The 26,936-nt window shown below is 40.3% G+C and overlaps 1 protein-coding gene across 2 annotated transcripts in view; it reads left to right on the forward strand.

Annotated features, from left to right (window-relative positions):
• Nucleotides 1-26,936, forward strand: part of KIF16B (kinesin family member 16B) — a 238,413-nt gene that overhangs the window by 203,584 nt on the left and 7,893 nt on the right. The window contains exons 26-27 of one of the 2 annotated variants that reach the window (XM_075203942.1): nt 685-768; nt 4,722-5,004. In XM_075203942.1, the coding sequence (XP_075060043.1) occupies nt 685-768; nt 4,722-4,832 (195 nt within the window). In that variant the 3' untranslated portion in view covers nt 4,833-5,004. Of the gene's footprint in view, nt 1-684; nt 769-4,721; nt 5,005-26,936 lie in introns of those variants that run through there. The other variant, XM_075203941.1, reaches the window with a different exon arrangement.

The following is a 26,936-nucleotide window of genomic DNA, read 5'->3' on the forward strand; positions in this document are numbered from 1 at the left end:
TTCTCACCAGCCTCCTCTTGTCATCAGCCCCCTCTTCTCACCAGCCCCCTTTTGTCTTAAGCTCCCCTTCTCATCCGCCTCATCTTGTCATCAGGCCCCCCTTCTCACCAGCCTCCTCTTGTCATCAGGCCCCCCTTCTCACCAGCCTCCTCTTGTCATCAGCCCCCTCTTCTTACCAGCCTCCTCTTGTCATCAGCCCCCCTTCTCACCAGCCTCCTCTTGTCATCAGCCCCCTCTACTCACCAGCATCCTCTTGTCATCAGCTCCCCCCTTCTCACCAGCCTCCTCTTGTCATCAGCCCCCCCCTTCTCACCAGCCTCCTCTTATCATCAGCCCCCTCTTCTCACCAGCCTCCTCTTGTCATCAGCCCCCCCCTTCTCACCAGCCTCCTCTTGTCATCAGCCCCCTCTTCTCACCAGCCCCCCCCCTTCTCACCAGTCTCCTCTTGTCATCAGCCCCCCCTACCCCCCTTCCTTCTCACCAGTCTCCTCTTGTCATTAGCCTCCAATACATAGCAGATGTATTGGAGGCTCAGGGGAGGTATTAAATTAATAACAGGAGCAAAGTTAGGATAGGACTTAGACAGTTTTTACTAAGTTAATTTAAATTAATTGCAAATTTAATGTAGATTTTCTTTAAAATTATTTGACAAGCTCCCTAATGGCGTATATTTTTCTGTTACAGCTTAAGGCCTTAGAATTTCCCCCAAAGAAGCTATTTGGAAACAAGGATGAGCGAGTGATTGCAGAGCGCAGAGCTCACTTAGAGGTAAGTCATACTCCACCAGTACACACATGTATTTTATTTCCGTTGTAAGCAGAAAACAAGCATATTGGTGTTTTATTAGTTTTGTGCCTTCTTTACTCTGGTATTTCTGTCTTTACCCACAGATTAAAGAGTTATATATAGTATTGGAAGCTTGCATGCTGACCCTAGACAGCTAGTTAAGTCGTTGCCCAAATTTCTGTTTTCTCCTGCTCTTAACAGGGGGCCTTCACAGTAAAACCATCTGAAGTCAAGCGAGTAATAAAAATATAATGTTTTCCTAAATCTGTGCTTTTCCCAGACAAATGGCGGTACCCACTTATGTTCAGAACAATGGTGGTAACAGAATATTAATAACTATAGTATAGGTTTTTTAGTATCCATTAACAGAAAGTATATCATTACAAAGTAATAATTTACACTTTGGAAGTATACTTTAAAGACTATTGGCTTTTGGGTATACTGTACGTGAAGCTGATTGGTGGAGAGGAAACACTGAGAAGATTAGGGAGTTGCTCGATTTCCTTCCTGTTAACACACACTGAAGACTCCAGGAGCAAGGATTCAGATACAATGCGCTCGAAAAATATTCGCATTAATACGGTAATTACTCGCTGAATTTCATCTCGCAGCTCATGAAATCCAGCGAGTAAATTACCGTATTAACGGTGTTTACGCGCGAATATTACCGTATTAACGGTAATATTTTTTGAGCGCTCGTTTTTCCGGGGATCTCGCTAACAATTGAATAGCCCCCGAAGGATGAGGTCACACACTTACAAATGTGTTCTTTCATGAATGTTTTATTTTGAGTGATTTATTTTAGATAGTTGCTTTTTATCACCTTCCCAGTGGTGAAAGGGTATTCTGTTATAAAAACAAGCTTCCAGCCTACATGGTAAGTTGCGGTGGTGAATGCAAGTAATGGCTAATAAAGGGTAAACCTCGATCCTTGTTCAACTATATTAAGTACATAGCTATGTGTGACCACTACTATTTGTAGTCAGTGGAGCCAGCTGTTTTCTTATGGCGCTCCCCCATTTTGTTGTATACCATACTAGCACAGTCTGCGGAGGTAAATATATATTCCTCACTGCTGTAATAGCAAAAGGTCATCTCTCTGCCTCAGTGATGTCACTGGTTACTAGCGAATTAACAGGCTGTATGTTCCCACCCACAAAATGGCTACCTCAGCTGTGTCCTGGCAGCACAGTGTTGTAATAGAATGCGAAAAAGGTAGTAAAAAGAAAAAGGGCAGCACAGTGGCCTAGTGGTTAGCACTTCTGCCTCACAGCAATGAGGTCATGAGTTTGATTCCCGACCATGGCCTTATCTGTGTGGAGTTTGTATGTTCTCCCTGTGTTTGCGTGGGTTTCCTCCGGGTGCTCTGGTTTCCTACCACACTCCAAAAACATACTAGTAAGTTAATTGGCTGCTATCAAAATTGACCCTAGTCTCTGTGTGTGTGTCTATGTTAGGAAATTTAGACTGTAAGCTCCAATGGGGCAGGGACTGATGTGAATGAGTTCTCTGTACAGCTCTGCGGAATTAGTGGCGCTATATAAATAAATGATGATGATGATACACACACCGTTCTTAATATTTCCTATAGGTGCTATACTTAAAAAGCCACGTTCAATGAAATATAGTATGACTTTTGATATATATTTCTTTTAATACTGATTTTCTTGTATAACAATACAAATAATCACCATCAATAACAATGTAATGACACAGTAGTGTTTTTGAAATAGCTGAACCCTGGAAAGTGAGAACTCCCACAGTATTACTGAGTAAAAGGGAAACATTATCTAAAATTGCATTTGTAACCAAACAAAGGCACGTCTCCCTTTGATCTATTTTCTTTGCCCATTTGTTAATACAGAGACAAAAAAATCAATTTAGTTTCTGCCACTCGTTCATTTAACATCTTTCCCGTATACTATGCTGACACTGATTTGTTTTTAATTCACCAAGCTTAGGTGTTGACTTGTATATCCGTGGTAATGAATCTTTGTTTATGCACTATCACAGCATGATATATCTTTATACATCACTGCCTGGTGTAATACTTTTTTATTCTGACATGGTGACTGTGTTGCTGATTTTTAATGTCAAAACAGGTTGAATTACAACAGAATATCCCCCACTGAAAAGGCAATTGTCAGGATCTAAATTGACATAAGTCACTACAAGCGTTGTAAATGTCACACAAGACACACAGATGAATATTAGATGGGAACAGAATTTACAAGACTGTTATCTCTGGAGAAAATGTGTTTTAGAGTTTATATGTTATTTAGGTTATTTACTATGGTGCAGAGCTAGGGTTTATGTAGAATATAATTAGGATGTCAGAGTCAAATAATAGTCCTCTGTCTGTTTGCTAAAGCTAGAGATAAACCGGTCCATTGCTTGCAACTTCAGTCTGGTAGGATCTAGTGATTAGTCTCACCCTTCAGCATCCGGCTGATTACACTGTGGTTCGGATGCTTGTCCCATGCACACAGGCTGATAGTGTTCATCTTTGTGACTGAACTTGCCAGCATGACATTTTCAAAGGGATATAGCTGCTGTTTTCAGGCCACACATATGGAGCTATTGGGCCAGTTGCCCTATATCCTCTGTGATATCACAACATATGCAGCCAGCCTTACACTTATCTTGGACTCAGCTTACAAAAGTGAGTAGTTACCCAAGAGAGCATTACCACTGCCACCACCGAGGGTTAATTTATGATATGCCACTTGTTGTCCTCTGACTCTTCACAAATCATGGGACTCATATGAGATGTAGTTCAGCAAGGAATAGAGGGACATTGAATGGCCATTCCTGGTTTGTATTAATTCTTCCATTTCTGCAATGTTTTCATTTTAATTGTTTTCAAGCATCTCCTTGTGAATCAGGAAAGTGACTAACATACGTAGAGTAGTGAATAAGTATTTATTTTCTAACAATTCTTTATAGACTGCTTACATATTATGAAGTGCTTTACAGAGAATGTTTAATGATTCACATCAGTGGCTGCCCCAGTAGAGCTTAAAATCCCTACCACACAGACACACGCACACTAGGGTTAATTTCATCTTGAGCCAATTAACCAACCACTAGGTCTTTGGAGTGTTGGGTTAAACTCATGCAGACACTGGGAGAATGCTAACCACGATATGTCGGTCTTTCTAACAAGTACAATGCTCCCATAGCATGTTACATGTTTCCAAATAAATGCTGGTCATCTTGAATGGTTATGAAGAAGCAACACAAAGTATGGCCTCTTGTAAACTGTAGGAAAACTGCCAGGACAGTATTCTAATAAAGTTTTGCACCCAAATTTCCACTGTTACTGGAAATTCTGTAGTATTAAAAACAATGTCATAAGTTTTAACTTGCATGTAAGAGGACTGTTGATATGTACATAATGGACTGACACAGAGTTGCCCACATGTTTGCAAATTGTATTCAGTAAAAATGCCCCAATTGCAGGCATATGCAAAGCTGCAACTGTCCCAAAATATATCCAGGTCTGCACCAGTAGCATATGCAGCCAGTTTACTCCAGGCATACATCACATACACTTATGCTCATGTTTTCTTTTGTTTGCAAAATACCCTTTCCCTATAAGGCATCAATACAACTTCAAAAACCTCTCTAAAACAGGAGAAACAATTCCTCATCTCGCATATGTGAAAAACACGCTCACAAAAGCGTAATATATACATGTGCAATGAAGGAAGAATCTATCAGTGTCAGTGGAGAATTCAAAAAGAGACTATTACAAGCCGTTCGCTATAGCTGGTGATTGTCATCATTCGCTATTTGTACCTCCCCTTGACCCACCGTAAATAATATATGAGGCGGTGTCCCGGTCTGCATCTGTTCGCAATTGCGTGAACGTGCCTTTATGGTACCTGGACTATGTTAGAACGCCCATTCACTCCCATGTTTTGCCTCTCCAGGTGCAAATGGGCATAAGTGGCAGAATCATGCAAATCTGCATATGCGTACAGCCACTTTCTGGGTGTGTACAGAGCGATAGCACGCAAGATATGCTACGCAGATGGACATAGCAGTCACTCTGCTTCAGCCCCAGTATTAAATCATGGGGACTTTACTAAAGAAAATGAAACTACAGATGTTTAAATAGGCATATCTTATTCTGTGCAATGAATATGTCTTTATTTCACCACCTATGTCAGCTCAGATTTGTAAATTCGTTCCATTTATTTCAATCTTGTATTTGTGCCCTTAATTAAAAAAAATAAAAAATAGTGATTTAGTTTTTTGAGGGTTTTTTTTCCCTTAAAATTATAGTATGTTAATTTGAGTAAAGTAAGAGGTAATTTGTATTCCTTATCCCACAACTGGAATGTACCAAGTTTATACATGATATCAAAACAATACAAGAATATGCATATTCCTTACGCTTCCGTTAGTAACATTATTCTATTTGATGTGTTCATATTTGAAGCCAATTTTTAGGACTAGCTATTTAGAACTATATTTACGTTTAGCACTTCCTGAAGTGATCAAATTCATGAGAGAGAGGGGCTGACGGAGGCCACAAGACTTGTGGCGGGTGACAGACAACTACATTTAGCCAGCAGATATCAGTACAAATGTGGCACATCACCCAACCTTGAACCTTGTCACAGATGGAGCATTGCAGCCAACAACCCGCCCTGGTTCCACTGTCTATGAATAAAACAAAATATGTGGTCACCGTGTGATCAACTGTCACAAACACTGCATACTGGAGGATAGAAAACAATAATGGTCTGACGAATCCCAATTGCTGCTTTGTGTTGATGGAAGTCCAACAGATGAGTCCATGATCCATCCTGCTAAAAGTCACAGTCTAGGTTGGGTATGACAATGTAATGTTGTGTAGTATGTTTGCATGAGTGTCCTGATATAAGCAGAGCAATGTTTGGACATCATTGCTGACCAGATGCATATCTTCATGGCATCAGTATAATCATCTGTAAAAGGGCAGATTTTGCCTTATGTGGGTTGACATAGTTTCAAGTTATGACTATGAATTATGGTTAGTGCAGTAATCTGTGTCAACCAAATCTCAATTCAGTTAAGCATTTGGGTTATTAAACAGAACCAGTTACTCGGAGTAGAGTTTCATCACCACCTACAGGCGGACACATTGACACCTTGTTCAGGCCATGCCCCCAATATATTGTCTGTTCTTAGAGTAAATGTATAATTCCTTGGCAAAAGCCAAAATATGGAAGCTGTTACATAAGGATTATAAAGTTGTATGCACCCCTAGTCAAGCTTCTAGAGGAAACCACCCAGATAGTTCCTGTGGTCTGATTAAAACCCAAGCCCCCAGAACTGTTAGGCAGCGATGCCAACCACTGTGCACCATAATGTTGCAAGTGCAGAAGTTATTACACCCTTCTAGTCTTTTCAATAATAGGGGGGGGGGCTGTTTGTTATTAGAAAGGCCTCAAAACTTGATTAGCTCATTGAGCCTTAAATTAAACCAGGTGCAGGCAATTTATAGAGTTTCCTAAATCCTCTAACCCTTCTAGCCTCGTTGTGAGTAAGCTCAAAAACCAATGTGCAGCTGACTGAGGTCATCAGAAAAGGGGGCATTGACAGTTAAACTAGGGGAAGGTTATAAAAAAGATGTCTAAATGCTTGCAACTTGGAATCCCCACTGTAGGAAACAGAATTAGGAAATGGAAATTAAGAGAAACTGTTGATGTAAAGGCAAGATCTGAAAGAGCCAAAAAAATCTCCAATAGTAAATTAGTACGACATGCAAAGCTGAATCCACATATCACTGCAAAAGACACAGAGACAGGTTTAGCTGACACTGAAGTAGTGATCTGCATTGACGTGTTGGCAGAAAGGAACCTTTCCTATGACCTCATCACAATAGGCAATGTTTGAAATTTGCAAAACATCATTTGGATAAGTCTGAAGCATTTTGGAACAAAATTACATGGTCCGATGAAACAAAATTGTAACTGTTTTCAACAAAAGATTAATTTGGAGAAAAACCAAGTGAAATATTTGACAAACACTTTGCACAACTATAAGATTAACGTGTTGGAATAGGCTTTACAGTCCCCAGCCTTAAATAACTTTCAATCTCTGGAGATCTTAAAGGGGCAATGTATGCAAGAAGGGACAAATATATAGTAATGGTGCATATAATGTGCAGAAAGGTCATATTGTAGTTTGTACCCTGTATAGGTTGTGTTAGCTTCTATTCGCGTTGATTTGGGGTGCCCAAACCTTGACTTACAACTGTGCAGGGATTCCTCCCACAGGTACTTTCATACAGTTAGTTTATGAAGGGCATTCCTGCAAAACTGTGTTTCAAAATATAATGGCTATTTCAAATATAGAGATATAAAATGTGTGCTTTAGTCACTGGTTAACACCCTTGAATTAAAGGACTAAGTGTATACAATTTAGTTGTAAAAGATTTATTTGCTATTACCATGCTGCAACAGTGCACAAACCTATGGAATGGGGAGTAATGGCTGGACACATTGTGCTGCCTAAGAAGATATTTATAAATTATACAAATTGTATTTTTGCGTAAATGAGCATCACTATATCTCAGGGGCGGATCTGGAATTGTTTTGGTTGTTTTTTTTGGGGGGGAAGGGGGGTGATTGCACTGATCGCCCCCCCCCCTGGATCCACCACTGCTATAACTTGAGTCCATCTAAGGGGAATGCAATTGATAGGAGACTGATGCATTTTGGAATTACCTTCCTAAGTAATTTAATTCCAAAGTGAAAGAAAATCACAGTTAAAAAAGTTGAACAAACTAAACGACATCTGAGAGTAACCAGCAATAATCTTCATCTGCTACATCCAGAAACTGCCCTTATCATCTCGCTGCCCTGGATAGTCTAATTTTGTCTATTTGCTTTATTTCTTCACCTTAGTCCCTTTTTTTTACTCTAGAAGAATTGCAATATTCTTTAATCCCCCCTTCACCACAACCCCTGATCCATAATGTCCCCTCACTACTCCACTCCCCACTAATTAACACTCATGAACTTCTTTTCCATCTTCATTTCTTAGCTGTAATATCCTCAACCTGTCCCCACAAAATAAGATCTGCCCCCCTCTGTTTGCCATGCAGATATTCAGCCTAGGCCAGGGGTTGGCCTGCAGGGGCAGCTCGAGATACAGTCTGACCTGGTGGTCAGACAGTGCCTTGCTCCCACTCCTACATCTGCGGGTGCAGTGCACTCAGACCCTGATCAGCATGATGTCTGCATTACGTCTCAATGCTGTTAGGAGCAAGAAAAGCAGAAGACAGAAGATAAGGTAGGGAGGTAAGCAAAGAATGGAGTGATGAAGGAGGGGAGTAGTGTGTTGAATGGGGAAGACAGTGATAAGGAAAGGGGAACAATGGGTGATAAATGGGGAACACTGTAATGATGGAAGGGAGTAGTGTGATGAATGGGGAACATGGTGATGAGGAAGGGACAAGTGTGATAATGGAGGGGAGCAGTGTGATAAATGGTTCATATTTAACAAAACAAATTTAGGTGCTGATTTAAGATGAGGATGACATGTTAATATCTACTGCGGTCTGTGATCATAATCCTTTAGTGGCAATACAAATAAGCTCGTAATAAAGTGCACCCATCACTTACATATTTTGAAGGCAGTCGTTTTATGGGCTTAGCTAATGTTGCAGCTTATCTGTTCATAGCATGAGTGCTGTTATATTTTAGTGATTTCCCTTGCCTGCGCCAGCCTCTCTGCTCGTCCCTTGCCTGCGCCAGCCCTCTCTGCTCGTCCCTTGCCTGCGCCAGCCCTCTCTGCTCGTCCCTTGCCTGCGCCAGCCTCTCTGCTCGTCCCTTGCCTGCGCCAGCCTCTCTGCTCGTCCCTTGCCTGCGCCAGCCTCTCTGCTCGTCCCTTGCCTGCGCCAGCCCTCTCTGCTCGTCCCTTGCCTGCGCCAGCCCTCTCTGCTCGTCCCTTGCCTGCGCCAGCTTCTCTGCTCTTCCCTTGCCTGCGCCAGCCTCTCTGCTCTTCCCTTGCCTGCGACAGCCTCTCTGCTCTTCCCTTGCTTGCGCCAGCCTATCTGCTCTTCCCACCAGTCATAAGAAGCTATCTAATTGACCTCTGTATTTCAGTTGACAAAGTGACAATAAATCCCTTCAAGCTTGCTGCCTAGGTGTAATACACATATATGTCATGCAAGATACTGAAAACATTTTTATTACCATCCCTAAGCTGTTCTACCTGATTGCCACTCTTCTAAATACTTTACTCAAAACTTACTTTTATAGAACTACTGAGCACTTTCACCTTTTTTTTTTTTTTGCAAATGTAGCATGTTATGTAGAAATTGGTAATTGTGCTTTGCAGGCATTTAATGGCGGCTCTTTACTGACCAGTGCAACTTTATGCAATCTTTATGTCATATATACATTGTTCGTGTTCAGTACTTGCAGGAAGCTCCAAATCCTGAAATGCCAAAGTACCATGTGTAGGTGACCCCTTTTCCGCTAAGGGGTGTATGTATTCTCAGCGGTTTGCCGTAATTTTTTAAAAAGACAGATTTTATTAAAGATAAAGCCCTTCAGTCTTTGTCTTTAATAAAATCTGCATTTTAAAAAATGTCAGCAAACTGCCTTGAATCGGCGGCTTGTCGGAACAGTCTCTTGGTAAATATACCCCAAGACTTCCTAGTAATGGAGTCTAGATAGGAGATGTTCTAACATAGATCTTTTGACAGCCTTCCTGATTGACCAAGGTGATTTTAATATTAAATTTTTTAAAAAAAAAATATAATAAAAAATAATAACCAAATTACAAGGAACTGTAAGCTTAACTCTAAAAATGTATATGGTTTCCTAACAAGGTCTTACTAGCCCACTTAAAGGCAGGGCCAGCAACTTCTTTGGGCCCCTCTGTACCTGATTCCCCCTTTCGGCAGCCCTGATTACAGGTAAGCACTTACTTGTGTTTAAATAGTATGAGTAAACAAAGGAAATAAAAAAAGGTCTTTCTTTGTAATACACTGCTCTTTGCAAAATGTGGAACATTCTTGTTTTGGGTTACAACAAGTAACCCCTTTCTTTGAAAAAGATAATGTGACCCCAGCAAATCATTTCTTAAAGCAGTTCTGAGGACATCGTTTTTATTTTGTCACAATTTGAAAAAGAAACAAAAAACATCTGTATCTCCCTCTTGGTGGTGATTGCCTCTAAGAGAAAAATATGGTACAAGCTTTGCTAACCTGCTATTATTTACATTGCTTTGAGAACAAGCATTGGTTTAATGTAGAAATTCCACATACTATTTCCTAAATAGTCTTGATTGCTGGTTTTTATCTAGAGATTGTTTATAATTAATGTGTGGTAACTGCAGAGTTAGTGCTAACGTGTATTTCAATGAAAACAAAAGAAGAAAAATGTGATTCTGACATATGACATGTTAACATTAAGCTTAGAGCTTTATAAATCCATCAAACATACAGCCAGGTAGAATAAATACCGATTTTTAATTTTTCATATCTGAAAATTAAATTAACGGAAGTGCTCAACCTTCTTGTTTTTATTTTAAATCTTTGCAGACTGTTTCTTTGTCATTGCATTTTCAAATTAATTAGCACAATGCAGCTATTATTTTCTATTGCAAAGCATATAACATCCATCTGAAAATAGCAAGGCATAAATGATTGTGTTATTCATTTGCTGTAGACAGGATGGCATTAATATATGTATTTTCACCAGGCCTGAAAACCCTCTGTTGTTAAAAACCTGTCAATCCCCACTAGCCAGAAAAGCAAAACTGCTTTCCAACTGCAATCTGACAAAGATAAGACGTAAGAGCTAGCTTTTTGGAGCCTCAAAAAAAGTGTCACTTCCCAGGCAGACACCAATACATTTCTCACAAATTGCTTCAAGAACATGAATGGTGAGATTAATTGCATGTCTAGAGGCACTGTGAACGAAATAAAGTAAGAAATACTGCTAGTCAAATTTAATTTTTAACAATGATATACAATGTTTTATTTTCAACTATGACAACTTAATTATGTGGATATTTCAGGGTCATGTGTGATTCATATAATTTTAAGCACTTGCTTTAAATGCAGGGTGGGATGTATGACAGCTTGCGCACGCAAATGCACCTATGCAGAATTGCATGATTCTGAAACGTATTCCCAGAGCCGTAACTTAAAATTCTAGCTCCTGGGGCGAGAAAGTCAAATGCCGCCCCCCTTTAATTTTAATAAATGAACCTAAAATATACCTAAACTGCGCCCCCCTTCAGCGTTGCACCCCGGGGCGGTCACCCCTATCGCACAACCCTAGTTACGGCCCTGCGTATTCCTGTCTGCTCCTGGAGAGCGGGACTGGGTAGGTAAGGGGTGTTCTGTAGTTGGCCAAGCATGGTAAAGATATGTTTATGCAAATAGAGGTCCTGCAAACCTGCAGACACACACGTATATGTCTGTTAGGAAGCATATCGTTTCCAACCACTAGAGGGCATGTGCAAATATTTTACTGCAGATGATGACTTATAGTGAACTAGGCACATAAGCTACTGATGCAGAGGCGGACGCATCTCAAGATGTGTACTCTGCATATGGTTAGAAATAGGCTCGTTTTCCGGCATCAGGTCCTTAGTTTTGTCGATATGTCATATATTAATATTTGACTGTATCAGTGTTAAAAGTTTATACAACTTCTCCTACTATAAAGAGAACAACATCTGCGCAAAGGGATGTACAATAATGTGATCTGTAAAATATGTGATTGACAAAGTATGTACCAGTATTGTACTTGGATGTAAGACTGATGAAGGAAGGTGGGATTCTGATGACCTCAGCCAGCTTCCTCAGTCACTCTTTGTTGGAGTACCCAGAAAGAGCAGGACTACTAACATAGATAATACAGTGTATGGAAAAAAAGAGGGCCCCTCTGGGGTTTACTATATACATATAGGAGCAAATGCTTAATCTACAAAGTGGGAATTGACATTAGCCAGTGATCAATGTGGGCATATGTCATTATATATGTCATTATATTGAATATAACAACCATCAAAACTTATAGGCTGATGTGTCAACCAAAGAGGAACAGAACAAACCAGTTGACTTCTGATTAGTCCAATTCAGTACAGTTTATATGGAAACTATTCATCTGGAGAAGCTACTGTCATTAGTATATGCTAAAATATGAGCATCCTGGGCATGGCACCTTCCATGGTTTTACTGTTTTGGGCAAAGGGGTTGAAGAAATATTTTCTGCCTCTAATCGCTTTTTAAATAGGAGCAGTTCTAGCTGAAAATAATAGTACAGCAGATGTAAAACAATACTGACAATGGAATTGAGTGATGTATACTCAAACAAAGCAGTGACTGTATGAAATAATACCTCTGTAATTTACCAGATCAATGTTGTGCTGCAATGAAATCTTGTTGGGTGATATAAAGTAACACATCATGTTAAATAACAGCATCAATCATACAACAAAGATGTCGTTGGAATATGCTCGTGTAATGAGGCAAAAAAATACTGTATATAGTTCAGTGATATTATATTTGAATAATTGCTGGTTGGTTGTTCGGGGTTACGTACATTTTGTACATAACCCAGAGTATCTTTTTCAGATCATATTTCTTAGTTTATATGACTGTGTATATGTGTTTCTGATTGAGGTGGGGGAAGGGACAGGTGTAATGGGCTCAGCATAATGTTACTGTGAACCAACTTCACTAACCTTTGTGAATGATCCACATATCAAAACTGTGCCAGGCGTGCCTGCCTTTACACTCAATGTGCTGATAACCTCCTTTGTCCTATTCAGGGGTGGGACAGTGCAATGCAGGGACCCATCAATGCCTTTTCTCACCTTCCAAGCTCTCTTCTTTCCCCTCAATAGTGCTGGACTGTGCACCTCTATTGAGAATGCACAGTCCAGCACAAGCACTGCACAGAAGAGGTTTACACTCTGTTCTTTGGGGCAGCACGGTGGCTCAGTGGTTAGCACTTCTGCCTCTCAGCACTGGGGTCATGAGTTCGATTCCCCACCATGGCCTTATCTGTGTGGAGTTTGTATGTTATCCCTGTGCTTGCGTGGGTTTCCTCTGGGTGCTCCGGTTTCCTCCCACACTCCAAAAATATACTAGTAGGTTAATTGGCTGCTATCAAATTGACCCTTGTCTGTGTTTCTGTCTGTGTGTGTGTGTGTGTGTGTGTGTGTGTGTGTGTGTGTGTGTGTGTGTGTGTGTGTGTGCAGCGCTGTGCAGAGATCTCACTCACATCAGTCCCTGCTCCAATGGAGCTTACAGTCTAAATTCCTTACAAATAAGACTGTAAGCTCCATTGTGGCAGAGACTGATGTGAGTGAGTTCTCTGTACAGCGCTGCGGAATTAGTGGCGCTATATAAATTGATGATGATGATCTTTTGAGAGCAGAGCGAGGCATAAGAGGGGGTCATGACCCAGTATTGCAAGGCCGCTCCTCACCTCTGGGAGGGTAGAAGGTGCCAGGGGAAGAGGTAAAATAAATGTAGTGTCAATGAATCTCTCCCTTTACGAGTGACAGCTCTGTTCAGGACGTTCACCACACTGCTTCCTGTGCACTGTACATGCAGCTGTGTTGGTGAGGGAAGTAGTGTGGAGAAGTTACTGTGCTGATCTTGTTACACAAGATCTTTAATGCTGCACTGAGGAATCCGATGATCTTTTTGGTTTTACCTGAAAACACCAGGAATGCCCTCAGTGGGTTTTTTCTGGCTTTTTCGTTTTAAACTGAAATAGTATCATTAATCTTCACATTTGCAGCAGTTTTCCAATTACTTTTAAAGTCTTGGTGCACTACACAGTATAAACGAATAAGCCACACGCGCTGGATCCTGCTGAATCTGTGTATTTGGTATTGATCAACATACTTTACCTCCCTGGCCACTTTGTTTTCTATTCTAATCCAAGTGCCAGCTAGAGAGCATAATGAGAATTAGATGGCAGACTGAATTTCTTTTTACTAATAAAGATTAAGTTGAATCTTGAAAAAACTGTGACTATTATAACATAAAACAAAATGAATGCACTGACTAACATAATAAATACAAAAGTATACTATTTATTTTCATAAACAAGTGTATGAGTATTTATGAGAGTTAAATAATTCTATAATTTTCTATTCTGTAGAAGAAGGACAATAATAAGAAGGATAATAATAAGGAAAAGGAAACTCAATTAGATCAATCATGTCATGACCATGAAGATACTTATCTCTCCACACACTTGGCCTCAGATTAACTACAATGACTGCTTGCTCAGAGGAAGTGGGCTGACCAGTTACTTAGTAAAACTAATGTAAGTTCCTTGTCTCCAACCGTACTGTGTATACTCAAGGGGACAACAGTTGTAGCCTCATGGTTTATTTGGCCAAGATGGAATTGCAAAATAAAACTATATCTACCATTTCAGATGATCGGCGTATCAAGTGCTTCCATAGTGACCAAATTGCTGAAGTGTTTTATGGATACTATAAGCACTTGTGCGGCTCCCAGGCACACTATTCACATCACCAACTGACAGACCATATAAATTGGGTGCTGTGCTCTCTACTAACATAAATGCAGAATGGCTTCAATACCTCGATGCCCTCATTACAATGGATGAGCTAGATGCAGCAATTTGTCATTCCTCAATAATAAACCCCCTGGTGTGGATGGGTTGCTGTAGAGCTATTAAACTGACTACACTGTACAAGTCTAGAGCTTTAGGTGGCCTAATTTAAGAGCATTTTATATTGCCACACAACTTGTGCATTTGAAGAAGTGGGCCAAGACTCCCCAACCGATACTTTGTACAGGATCCTCCATGAACAGATGGGGTCGTCATGCTCTCCTCTCCAAAGTCTGTTTTGTATGAAAGTCTCCAGAGTCACCTCACCGTACTCCGACAGGCAGTGCTAATAAGGGGTATGGTATAGGTGGTGTTGGTGGCGCGGTTATTGACCCCAATTTGCCTGCCTGGGTAACTACAATCTTAGGGAGTTACACAAATTAGGATAGAATAACACTTGAAATAATCTTGAAGTCAACTCTTGGGGGCATATTCAATTAGCTTCTGGGATCGCGCCATTGCGCGGCCGCGCACATAAAGTGCAATTGCGGTCGTACCACATTGCAGATTTCTGGTTGCGAAGGGAAATCTGCTGTGTAGCAGTATTGGGAAGGAGGCCAAGCTAATTTAATATGTCCATTGGAGTCTACTCAGCTTGGTCAGTTGTATATGAATAAATACTTTAAATCTTTTTATCAACTAAAAAAGGAATATTTTATCCCAAACCACCTATTCTACAATTACCTACAGCTGTGACACATCCTAATAGCCCAGTTTGATGGTCTCTCCATTACATTTAGTTATGTCCTGATTAAAGTACTTCTTCAACAGGTGGGATTAAAAGAAATATACACTATATATTATCCTCAATCATCTTCCATCTTGCTTCAGGTGATTGTCAGAGCTAAATGGGAAACTGATCTTGCACCCTTAGTGACGAGTGACGCTTTGTGTTGGGTAGTGCCAGAGGCCAGCTCATGTGCTAGACACTGTACATTTTATACACAGTATGCTAGACTCTCCTAGGACTTTAATAGATAGAAGAAACAACTCTAACTGCCCTAAATGCGGGATGGATTGTTCTTCCTTCGGGCATCTACTATGGGAGTGTTCCAGGCTACCCTGTTTTGGAATTGCATTAGATTTACTTTTAAATGAAACCTCAGTAAAATATGTAACTAACCTATTGGCTTTGGCGAAGGTCGTTTTTGCCAGGACATAGTAGACTAGCAAATACTCAAGGTTTCACACTTGGATTGCACTGGTAAATGATTTTGTAGGGCATGAAAGATATACTTCTATATAAAGTGCTAGGTATGCCACACAGAAGTACTATAAGATTTGCTCCAGGTGGACCAAGTCTAGATATACTGTACAATCACTGTCAAATTATCTTGACTAGGTGTTCAAACTAAGCGCCCAGCCTGACCTTCCTGTATATGTATGTTTATATCTGTAATGGTTTACTTGTCTGTTAAATGTATCATGCAACGTACATATTTTATGTTGTGTACCATTTGCTGCCCACTTGTCCACCCATACTTAGCTTTGACTTGTAATATTTGTTTTGCTTGTTGGTTGAATTTTTTTTTTATTTATCTGTTATCGACCTATAACATTCATGCGTCTGAGTCCATGCCTTGAACTCTTCCGGTTAACAGTCTGTCTGTAAGAAAGTCAGAGTTACAAATAAATGGGGTAAGGGGAAGGGGGGGGGGGGTATAGATTTTGCAGACTATCAATTTCCTCCAGCAGTCCAGAGTAGGTCTAATTGTTGGATGGGCAAGGTACTATGTACAAAGGGACTGCTAGATTAAGTGATCTACTTATTCCCATTGCTTCATACCTTCCCTCTCCAGTGCAAGACTCTGCTCAGTAATAATGCATGATTGTAACTCATGAACAGAGGCGACCTCAATGCCCCTTGTTGTTTTGGCCTATAAAGCACCTCATGCTCCAATTTCAATCTTCTGACACCAGCCCCGCCCCTCCCCCACATCAGTCTTTTAAAGCTCTGCAAAAGAAAAAGGAGGTGGGACTTTCACCTGAACAGCTTGAAGTACATAATTCTATAATTTTATATAAGGGATTCACACATGATCGTTTTTTGTTTTTTTAATGTTTTAAAATCCTACTAGATACAAAGTGATTGTGTTTTTCTTTAATCATCACTATTTGCAGACATTCATTGAGCTTAAAACATTGTCCTTAAATGTTTGTTGAATTTATACCTCCTGCTACTGCCTTGAAGAATGTAAAAAGCCTGAATGTCAGATGAATGAATGTCTGATGGATAGATTGATGTTTAATCTTAAAGTACTTTAAACTTTCTAAAGATTATCTGTCAATCCTGTATCCAGTGAAGGGAACTTTTCACCTTAAGATCCTTTCACATTGACAAATGTGTAAATAAGTTAGCAAAATGAGAACATATATATTTTAGCATTGCTAGTAGCATTGCATAGTTATTATGCATTTAAGGATTTTCCTGTGTGTGGGGGTTTCCATATTGTAAAATCAAGAAATTGTGGATGTGCCACTGTTCCCACTTCTGCATGAATTAGCTTCAGTTTTTTGGTATTTGTTACAAAATAATTTTTTAACATTTTTTAAAAATAATAAAAAAAAATATTTAAGCCAAATTGGGTCTGGAGATGACTAATTCTGTAGAAAAAAAATCCTTAACCAAAGTACTTTATTAAATGTAATGGCATCACTGAGACCACGGATCTCGTCATTGAGGCCCTGTACCCTGTCCATTTCACTAGGAAGTAGGCAGGACGTGGGATGGTGGCCTGCTCTCCCAGGAGTTTGGGAGATCTACCTGAAATCTGGGAGTTTCACGGACATCCTGGGAGAGTAGGAAATTCAGCAGCAGCTATTTTATCGGACTGGGGCATGAAGGGCCCATTGGGGGATTGCAACGCTAGGGGCCCACCAGAGGGGGTGTCCCCAGCCATCATAATGAAGAGACCAGACACTAGAGGGGGAGTGGTCAGCCCACGCAGGTAGCACCAGAACAGTCAACAAAAATCGGGATTATCCCATTAGACCAGGCTTTGCTAACCTGTGGCACTCCAGGTGTTGTGAAACTACAAGCCCCAGCATGCTTTGCCAATATATAGCAGCTTTTTGCTGGACGGGTATGCTGGGACTTGTAGTTTCACAATACCTGGAGTGCCACAGTTTAGCCAAGCCTGCACTAGACTCAGAACATTTTATAGACTGTCCTACCTGTTCTTGTCACTTTTACCACCTGTGGCTGCTGGTTTCTTTAGTTGCGGCTTGTCTGGATCCTGGAATGTTGAGGGCCCTATTTGGAAAAAATAATGGGTACATTTAGAAAATTTCAACCAGCCCCAGCGTTAAATCAATAGAACCCACAATTAATACTTAGGCCTTCCTCCAGCCCCAACATTAAAGTAATAGTATTCCTATTTAATAAACCTATTTCCCTCCCTCCAGACAGCCCCTGCAATAAATTAATCGCATTTGCGTATAATAAATATACCTATTTCCTGCAACAGTCACTGCCATTAAATAATTCAAATTCACATTTAATAAATAGACCTCATGCTCCTCAAACTCAGCCCCACATTCAATTAATAGCCCCTCAAACCACCCCATCTTAAATGAATAGTTCCCACTATAAAATTAAGTTGCCCAACCTTCACCCTACAATCAAAATAGCACCCATTATTTAGCCACCACCTACTACACACACACATTGCTACAAGCCCACTGTGCCATCACACACACATTACTGTGCCCCTTCATCACCATGCTGTACCTCCTTATGATCACACTGCGCCCTCCATGCTGCTTTTGCTCCACCCTTCTCCTGGCCCCCCTTCATCACTCTGTGCCATGCTGCTTTTTGCTCCCCATCACCCTGTGCCATGCTGCTTTTTGCTCCCCATCACCCTGTGCCATGCTGCTTTTGCATCCCATCACCCTGTGCCATGCTGCTTTTGCACCCCATCACCCTGTGCCATGCTGCTTTTGCACCCCATCACCCTGTGCCATGCTGCTTTTGCACCCCATCACCCTGTGCCATGCTGCTTTTGCACCCCATCACCCTGTGCCATGCTGCTTTTGCACCCCATCACCCTGTGCCATGCTGCTTTTGCACCCCATCACCCTGTGCCATGCTGCTTTTGCACCCCATCACCCTGTGCCATGCTGCTTTTGCACCCCATCACCCTGTGCCATGCTGCTTTTGCACCCCATCACCCTGTGCCATGCTGCTTTTGCACCCCATCACCCTGTGCCATGCTGCTTTTGCACCCCATCACCCTGTGCCATGCTGCTTTTGCACCCCATCACCCTGTGCCATGCTGCTTTTGCACCCCATCACCCTGTGCCATGCTGCTTTTGCACCCCATCACCCTGTGCCATGCTGCTTTTGCACCCCATCACCCTGTGCCATGCTGCTTTTGCTTCCCCTTCACACTCTGCCATGCTGCTTTTGCTCCCCCTTCACACTCTGCCATGCTGCTTTTGCTCCTCTTCACACTCTGCCATGCCGCTTTGGCTTCCCTTCACACTCTCCGCCATGCTGCTTTTGCTCCCCCTTCTCACTCTGCCATGCTGCTTTGGCTCCCCTTCACACTCTGCCATGCTGTCTGTGCTCCCCCTTCACACACTGCCATGCTGTCTGTGCTCCCCCTTCACACACTGCCATGCTGTCTGTGCTCCCCCTTCACACACTGCCATGCTGTCTGTGCTCCCCCTTCACACACTGCCATGCTGTCTGTGCTCCCCCTTCACACACTGCCATGCTGTCTGTGCTCCCCCTTCACACTCTGCCATGCTGCTTTTGCTCCCCCTTCACACTCTGCTCCCCCCTTGCTTCCGTTCCTTCACTTACCTTTTCTATTAGCTTCTTTCTTCTCTTCTTCTCTTGTCTTCTTCTCGACTCCTCCCTGCGGCGCTCCTCACTGAACGTCGGGCGTCATGAGGTCACGCCCAACATTCAGCGAACGGAGCAGAGAGGAATTGTGAAGCGCCGCGGTTACGTGAGTATTTTTTTTTTTTCTCAAAAGGTTTTTATTAAGCTTTTAGTAAAAGAATATGTAACAAACATAGCAGTTACCACAGAGTACAGTGCATAATGTAGATCCAATAAATCAAACAGAACTGCCTATTTATTTATTTTTTTTCAACTTTCCCGCTTCCCCCACCAACAGGGCCTACCGGGGGATAGCTCGGTCCCCTGGCGGGCCAGTCCGACCCTGACCCCCTGACAGCACCACTAATTCCGCAGCGCTGTACAGAGAACTAACTCACATCCGTCCCTTGGACTGATGTGGATTTATGCTATAGTAGTCATATTATTGAATAGTAATGAAGTGGTAACATATTCCCTAGCACTGTACAATACTTAGAGGTTGTAATTTATACAAGTCACAAACAATAGCAAACCCTAAAACAAGACATATGCTGTTTAAGCTATATTGCCATTCAGAACATAAGCGGAGTCACAGCTGACATATATGCGGGCAATCATTATTTATTGATTAAGGGGAAAACTTAAGAATGCACACTTATTGTATTATATTATGGGGAAATATGAATATATAAGTATATTAACTGGACGATATTATTTGAGTGCTAATAGGGGCTATAATTATTTATAATGCACACATGTACCCCCATAATATAATAATACAATAATATTGTCCCCTTAATATAATGAAAACTAAATTTTGCCCCCATAAGTTGCTTATAAATTGTGTCCTTTAATCAATAAATCATGATTGCCCCATAATTTATAAGGCATTGATGCCTCCTCTTGTTCTGAATGACAAGATAGCACAAACAGCATGTTTGAGATATCTAGCCAGACAGAAGCAGGTATTAAACTGACTTTTTTATTGGCAGTTTTGACTAATTTAGCTGTATAGCCGGCAATTTAGCTGTTTCAATCCGCCACCCATTGCTAGGCGTTCAGCATCCCAGCCTCAACTCACCCTATAGTAAATGCATTGGTTTGGAGTACTAAACCTCTGGCGATGTGGGGTGGATTCAAACTACCACCTAACCATATTTTTGGTAAATCTAACCCTTGGTTTTTTATTTCATATATATTGGAATATTTAAAGTGGTAGACACACTTAAGTAAATTAACATAAGGTTCTCTACAAGATAACAAAAGCCCAAAAGTTTTACTGATATTTTATCATGGAAAAATTACTAACCAAATATGTTGTTGCTACCTACATAAAAGTATGGTTTAATTGACTGTTATAATATAGGTGTCATGGATACAGTATTTAATTCATCAACATAGAAACCTGGAAATGGGAAAACTGAGGAAATATTTTGAGGTGTAAAATAATCAAAATGTTTATATTTTTGTTTTTGAGAATTCTGTAGAGTCCTATATCGCCTCGCTTGGGGAAATTAAATTAGGTTGGAATGCACTGTCGAGTGGCTTTTCTAAATTCAAGAATCAATAACAAGTGAGCTTACCGCTAGGCAGACTCAACCGTGGCTGCACGCTCTACTTTCCTCTCACATCTAATTGATTGAATGGCTCCCTTCTCATTTCAGCCTCTTCAGTAAACTCCTAATAATCTCAATTGCAATGTCAGAGGGTCACACAGCCTGCCTGACAACTGTCTCTTCTTGTCTGCTTCTTCAGAGTTTCTGAACACTCCCATATCTATCACTGTGCTTCACTTCCCACATAACTAAATAACCAACAGTCACCTCAGGAGACCAGAATGACATATAAAAAGATGCTGGAAAATATGATTTAATAAACAATGTTCCGTGTTCCAATACATATAGAAATATGTAAAAAAAAACTAAATACTCATTTATTTCTTAAATATTGATCAGATTCCTACGAAACTATGAGCGGTGTATGCCTGTGTAAAAAAAATCTATATATATTTTTTATTATTTTTATTCTTGAATCTAGTATTTTGCGCATTGTATATATAAATAAATTAATAATATTGTGTTGAAGACACAACTATACTTGTACATAGATGTTTCTAAAAGAAATGCCAAATGTTGTTAGAACTTTACTTGAATCTGGTTTTCAGTGCTGCAATATACTTTTAAAGAAAAATAGATATAAATTATTGTGCTCACATGATTATTAGTTTATCAATATGTACCCACATTGAAACATTTTTAATGTGTAGACAATTCAATCGAATTAAAGTAGAAATATGAAGGTATGTGTATGACCTAATTTAACAATCTTGGTTTTATGCCATGCAAATAAATTTATGGGTGTGCTGTAGAGATAGTTAAATGGGTAACTTTGGCTGTTTGGTTTATGCAAGGTCATTTATAATGTGACATGATAGGATGTGTTCATATAGAACTTGGACAATAAAGAGGACTGTGGCCTTTCCACCAGACATACAAGCGTGCATGTTCTTTATATGTTCAGTTGTTATATGAATAGTGTAATAGTTGTGGTAAACATGTACATTTGCCTTATTACATGGGGGAGATTCAATGTCTTTGGACCGGTCTGTGGAAGCATATCAATGGGATGTTCTGATTAAAATCTCCACTCCTTTTTCCTCGCTCTTCATAGAGGTGCATAGAAAAATAAGTGTATATTCCTTACCGTAATAGCTGACAATGTGTGCAGCCGGACACCAGGGCATGGCTCCTAATTGAATCTCCCCTTGTATGCACAAAACTTACAAGAGACTTATGTAGCTTTTCAGAGAGCTCCACCAAAATGTAACGTTTCCTGAAATAACCATACACCACATTAACCTCCTACTCCTCAAATTTATTTTTCTATTAATTTAGCATGCATGAGCCTTTCACCATAACACAAGTTGATGACTGTTTTCGTAGGTTGTGTAGTACATTTACTTTAAAACATTTGGGACATGGTGGAAGCTGAGACAGTGGTCATAATAGGGAGGGTGACTGGGGGTAAGAAAACATAGCATGTGCTGAAATTTGCTGGAGCTCATTCACTATTTGATCACGCTACATCCCAGCATAATATTCTGAAGTTCTATGTTTTTTTCTGTAGTAATTTAACGAGCATCCAATATTGTGCCTGGGGATTCGTGCATAATTTGTATTGAGATTTGTTATGTATTTCAGTCTCATTAAACTGTTATGCGCTCTTGTACCTATTTAATATCCATATCTACCGAACTCTCCAGTAATCATTACTGACACAAGGATTTAATGTGCAATGTCAACTTTACTTGTGCATAACCCCCCAAAATATAAGCTGACATTTTAATATGTTGTATAAACTATGATATAATGGAGCTCTGCATCTTAACTCATTAAACTCATTAAGAGAATGTGTAACCCACATCTGTTGGATAGTATGAATAGATAATAATAGTTAAATTTTTTGGCCTGAAGATGTTGCTATTGCTGTATAAAAATAGAATTTTTGTAGCAATTTTACAAACCTAGCATTAGTGATGGTCTTATGCCAGTGTTTGGCTAACCTGTGACACTCCAGGGGTTGTGAAACTACAAGCCCCAGCATACCCTTCCAGCAATAAGCTGCTATATATTAGCAAAGCATGCTGGGACTTGTAGTTTCACAACACCTGGAGTGTCACAGGTTAGCCAACACTGTCTTAGGCAATAGTAGGCTAAATAAATAACCTTCACATCACAAACACTGTTTCTCTGACGTTACGCATATTTAAGTATAATCGATCAAATTGTCAATCATTTCAATGTATGACTTAAGCCAGCTGCTGCGGGTCAATAGAACAGAAGTTCTAATCAATAGAGCAGAAGGGAATGTTTATCTTCGGCTTTCTTGGATAAGACTGGACAGATAAAATCCTTCTGTTCTCTACTTCATATAAACAACATAGTCCGGCTTATGGTGGTAGTGGTGGTTCTGGGATAGAGACCACTAGTTGCGACATGGGGTCAGGACATAAAGAGTAAGAGTTGTCAAAAATTGACAATCCCTTTAATTTTTATAGTTCTGTATGTTAATAAGGAGCTGGTCACAGTTCACCTATTAAAGTGGGTATATTTTGTGTACAGCTATACTGCTCTTCAGAAGATCTTGTGACTACATCCCAGTAGCAAAAATAATAGGATACATATAGAATTCATATTTCTTTGTACAGGAAATATTGTCTTTAGGTGCCTGTCTGCATAGTACAGTATGTTTGGCCCATTGATAACAAGCCATACAGTTTGGCCAGTTTTGTGTGTGTCATACTTGTCATATATACCCTTAATCCATACTTCTGCCCACCATTATAATATAGCACAATTCGATCTGTAATTTCCTTTATTTTTGGATTTTATTACATATGTGATAGTGCACCCTCTGTTGTAAATTATATGGATATTAAAAATCACTAGGGAGTTGTGTGACCATCGAAAAGCATGAAGCTGTAAGTCAAGTTCTGTTATACAGGTCACAGGCAGGGCCTCAATCAGATGGGTATGGGGGGCAGTGGCGCATGGGGCCCGGGCCCCCACAGCAGGCCGCCTTTTTTTTTTTTTTTTGCTTCTTTACTTTTTTTTTCTTCTAAGCCTGGTGGTCCAGTTGTTATGCCTGTGGGCAGAAGGGCACGTGTGTGTGTGTGTGTGTGTGTGTGTGTGTGTGTGTGTGTAAAGCATGTGGGCAGAGGGGGACATGGATGGCTATTTGTGTTAGTGTAGTGCACACCATATCAACACAGGCTAACTTTACACATTATTTAAAATGCAAACCAACACGGACATAACTGTTAAATGGATATTTAATCTGCCATACAAGTTGCTCCTCTTACGCTTGATCCCCTCCACTGACTCCTCTCGTGCATTCTGTCTGTTTCCCCTCCCTTTAGTATGTAAGCTCTTATGAGCAGGGCCTTCTTCCCTTCTGTCTTTTGGGATGAAAAATTGTGACAGGAAGAGGTATAAACTAAAATTCATTTTAAAGACCGAATACAAGATTTTGCATCCAGTAAAGTGGGAAGATAGACAACTAATCTGTAAAAGAATCTTAACCCTTTTTCTCTTTCATCCTTTGAGGGACACTGGATTGCTATAGTTTAAGTTGACACGAGTTTGGGCACTTCTACATTTGCCTCCAAAAACATAAACTATTCATTGGGGTGGGGGCGGGCGGTGAGTGGGGTGCTGCAGCAGGGAGGAGGGGCCCTGTCTGTTTCATTTGTGCTGGGCCCCACAATTTGTGATGGCAGCCCTGGTCACAGCAATCCAAATGAACATTAATGTGATACTCTGAACTGGATGTTTACACAGATATTATTTACAGGACTTTATTCATATGTTAACATCACTTGTGTATTATACTTGTAGTTTTTATGACGTTCAGCTGACTCTCAACTCTGATGAAGCGAAAATTAGGATAGGGCAGTCATTATTACCCCTCAGATATAGCCACTTCTTTTTACATTTCAACTGAGCTATCTGCCCTCTCAAATCACAAAATTATTTTTTTAAGAACGCAAAGTAGTTCTGCTTGCGATCTATATCAATGGTGCAAGGGGGGGATGTATACGGTGGTATACCGTACCGCCACTTCTCCTGCTGCCTTCATTGTGCAACTATCAAATTCCATTCACTAACATTTCCCATGCCACCACTTCTGCATTTCCTCTTCTGCCACTGATCTGTATACACGATAACTTTACAAAGCAGTAGTCAATATGGTTTCTGCATTTGGTTATGTTTGTTTTCTTGTTGATTGGCCCATTTTATGTATGTTTTATATATGGTTTTGGCCTTTTCCTGAAGCTATGTCTAGAGGGCACTCACTGGATGGAAAATTATACTTCATAGAAGAATGCACAGAGAAAAGGGAGATGAGTACTATTATTTGACTATGCACTGCCCAAAAGCAGTAAATAATTATATTTTAACATTTGTGAGGAGAAAACTTTTAAGCTAGGGGCTGTGCAGTAAACATAATAGTAATGTGGGTAACCTCAGTCACAATGAGTCTTGAGCATACTTGCCTACTTCCAGTTGGCGACGTCCGGGAGAGGGGCGTGACTAATGTGTCATTTTGGCCCCACCCCCACAAGTAAAATGACGTTTTGTTGCGGGAGGCGGGGCCAAAATGACGCAATTCTCTGTGAATTGCGTCATTTAAACAAGGGAATTCCGGGATGCGGGAGAAATGTCAGCTCTCGCCGGAGTCCGAGAGACTGACCCAGATTTCGGGAGTCTCCCGGACTTTCCGGGAGAGTTGGCAAGTATGGTGTTAAGTGGCATAGAAAGCTTTTCTTTATTGTAATATTTATTGCAGACATATCGAAATCGCATGCATGTCCAGTACAATGCAGTCGCAATGCTGCCGAGTTACTAATGCATTCAAATCATTTAATGTTTTAAGTTTACAGCATTTAAAACACTTTTCTAAGGAAAACAGTAGCATTGAAAATTAATAGAATATACTTTGATCATTCTTTCTCAATAAAACCAAGCATCATACTATAATATACTATTGTAATTATTTCACCCAGCATAATAGTTACCATCTGTCACAGCCGAGGACAGTAGATCGGAGGTGAGTTTAGGAGTGTGGTCAGGTTTCCATTTATCATCCATACTTAAATAATATCAAATAATATTGATTCACTACACCAGCCAAAGCTGACAGGGCAATTGGATTGTAGTTTCCCAACAGCTGGGTACCCACGAATTGCCTGTTCTACACAGTGAAATTATAGAAATAGACTCTAGCAAACAACCACAGTTTTTACAGGTTGCAGTTTCCTTCTTTAACCCTATGGGTACAAGACTAAAATTGGCTGTTTTAAAAAGGTCGTTGATCAGCCGGTCACAAATTCCAGTCCAGGCCGTACTTTTATAATACAAAGTTATCAATCGCCCTTTTATCTTCTCTTCTTTTTTTTTTTTCTATTTTAAACTGGGCAAAGAGTTTTGAGGATGATTCATGTCAAACACTTTGGTTGCTGCTTGCCAAGGCCATTCTAAAAGATGACAAGCTGTCACTGCTGGCCCTGCCTGCATGGTAAATTCAATTCCTTGTTGTCATTTGTAAATAGCTGTGACATGACTTGTTTTGATTTGTGCTCGCAAGGATTGATCTCCATCACTGGCTGGTCATGTCAGGATATTTATTGCAGACTTTTACTTAACAAAAAGGGGCAAATTCATAAGAAATTCAACCACGCTCCCTCGTATTCATTCATTATTTATAACTGTGAAGTCTTCATTTATTTGTTTCCAGGTTACTTGAAAGGTGCAAATTCCCATTATTCCAGAGGATGTTAAGTAAAATATATAGCATTTTATATAATGAGATAGTAACTGCTGATATTCTTTTACAACATCATAGGACGACATAGAAGATGAATCATTGTTGTTTGGGTCCTTTTTGTAATAGTTTAATTTTTGTTAAACATGATTAATAACACATTTTTGTAGCTAATGAAAGCGGATATCATTTTTATTATGCTAATCAGTTAGAATTATAATGTTGCTCATTTTATAGTATAGCTGTCAACGGTCCCTTGGGATGTGTGAAGTAATTGTGTGAGAATCCTCTATTGTTTTACCATTATCCATTCTAACATTATGGTTAATGACAGAAAACAAACACTTCTATTGAATTATGCAGCAGACAGAGAA

This window comes from Mixophyes fleayi, chromosome 3 (genome assembly GCF_038048845.1).
Source record: "Mixophyes fleayi isolate aMixFle1 chromosome 3, aMixFle1.hap1, whole genome shotgun sequence".
Classification (NCBI taxonomy): domain Eukaryota; kingdom Metazoa; phylum Chordata; class Amphibia; order Anura; family Limnodynastidae; genus Mixophyes; species Mixophyes fleayi.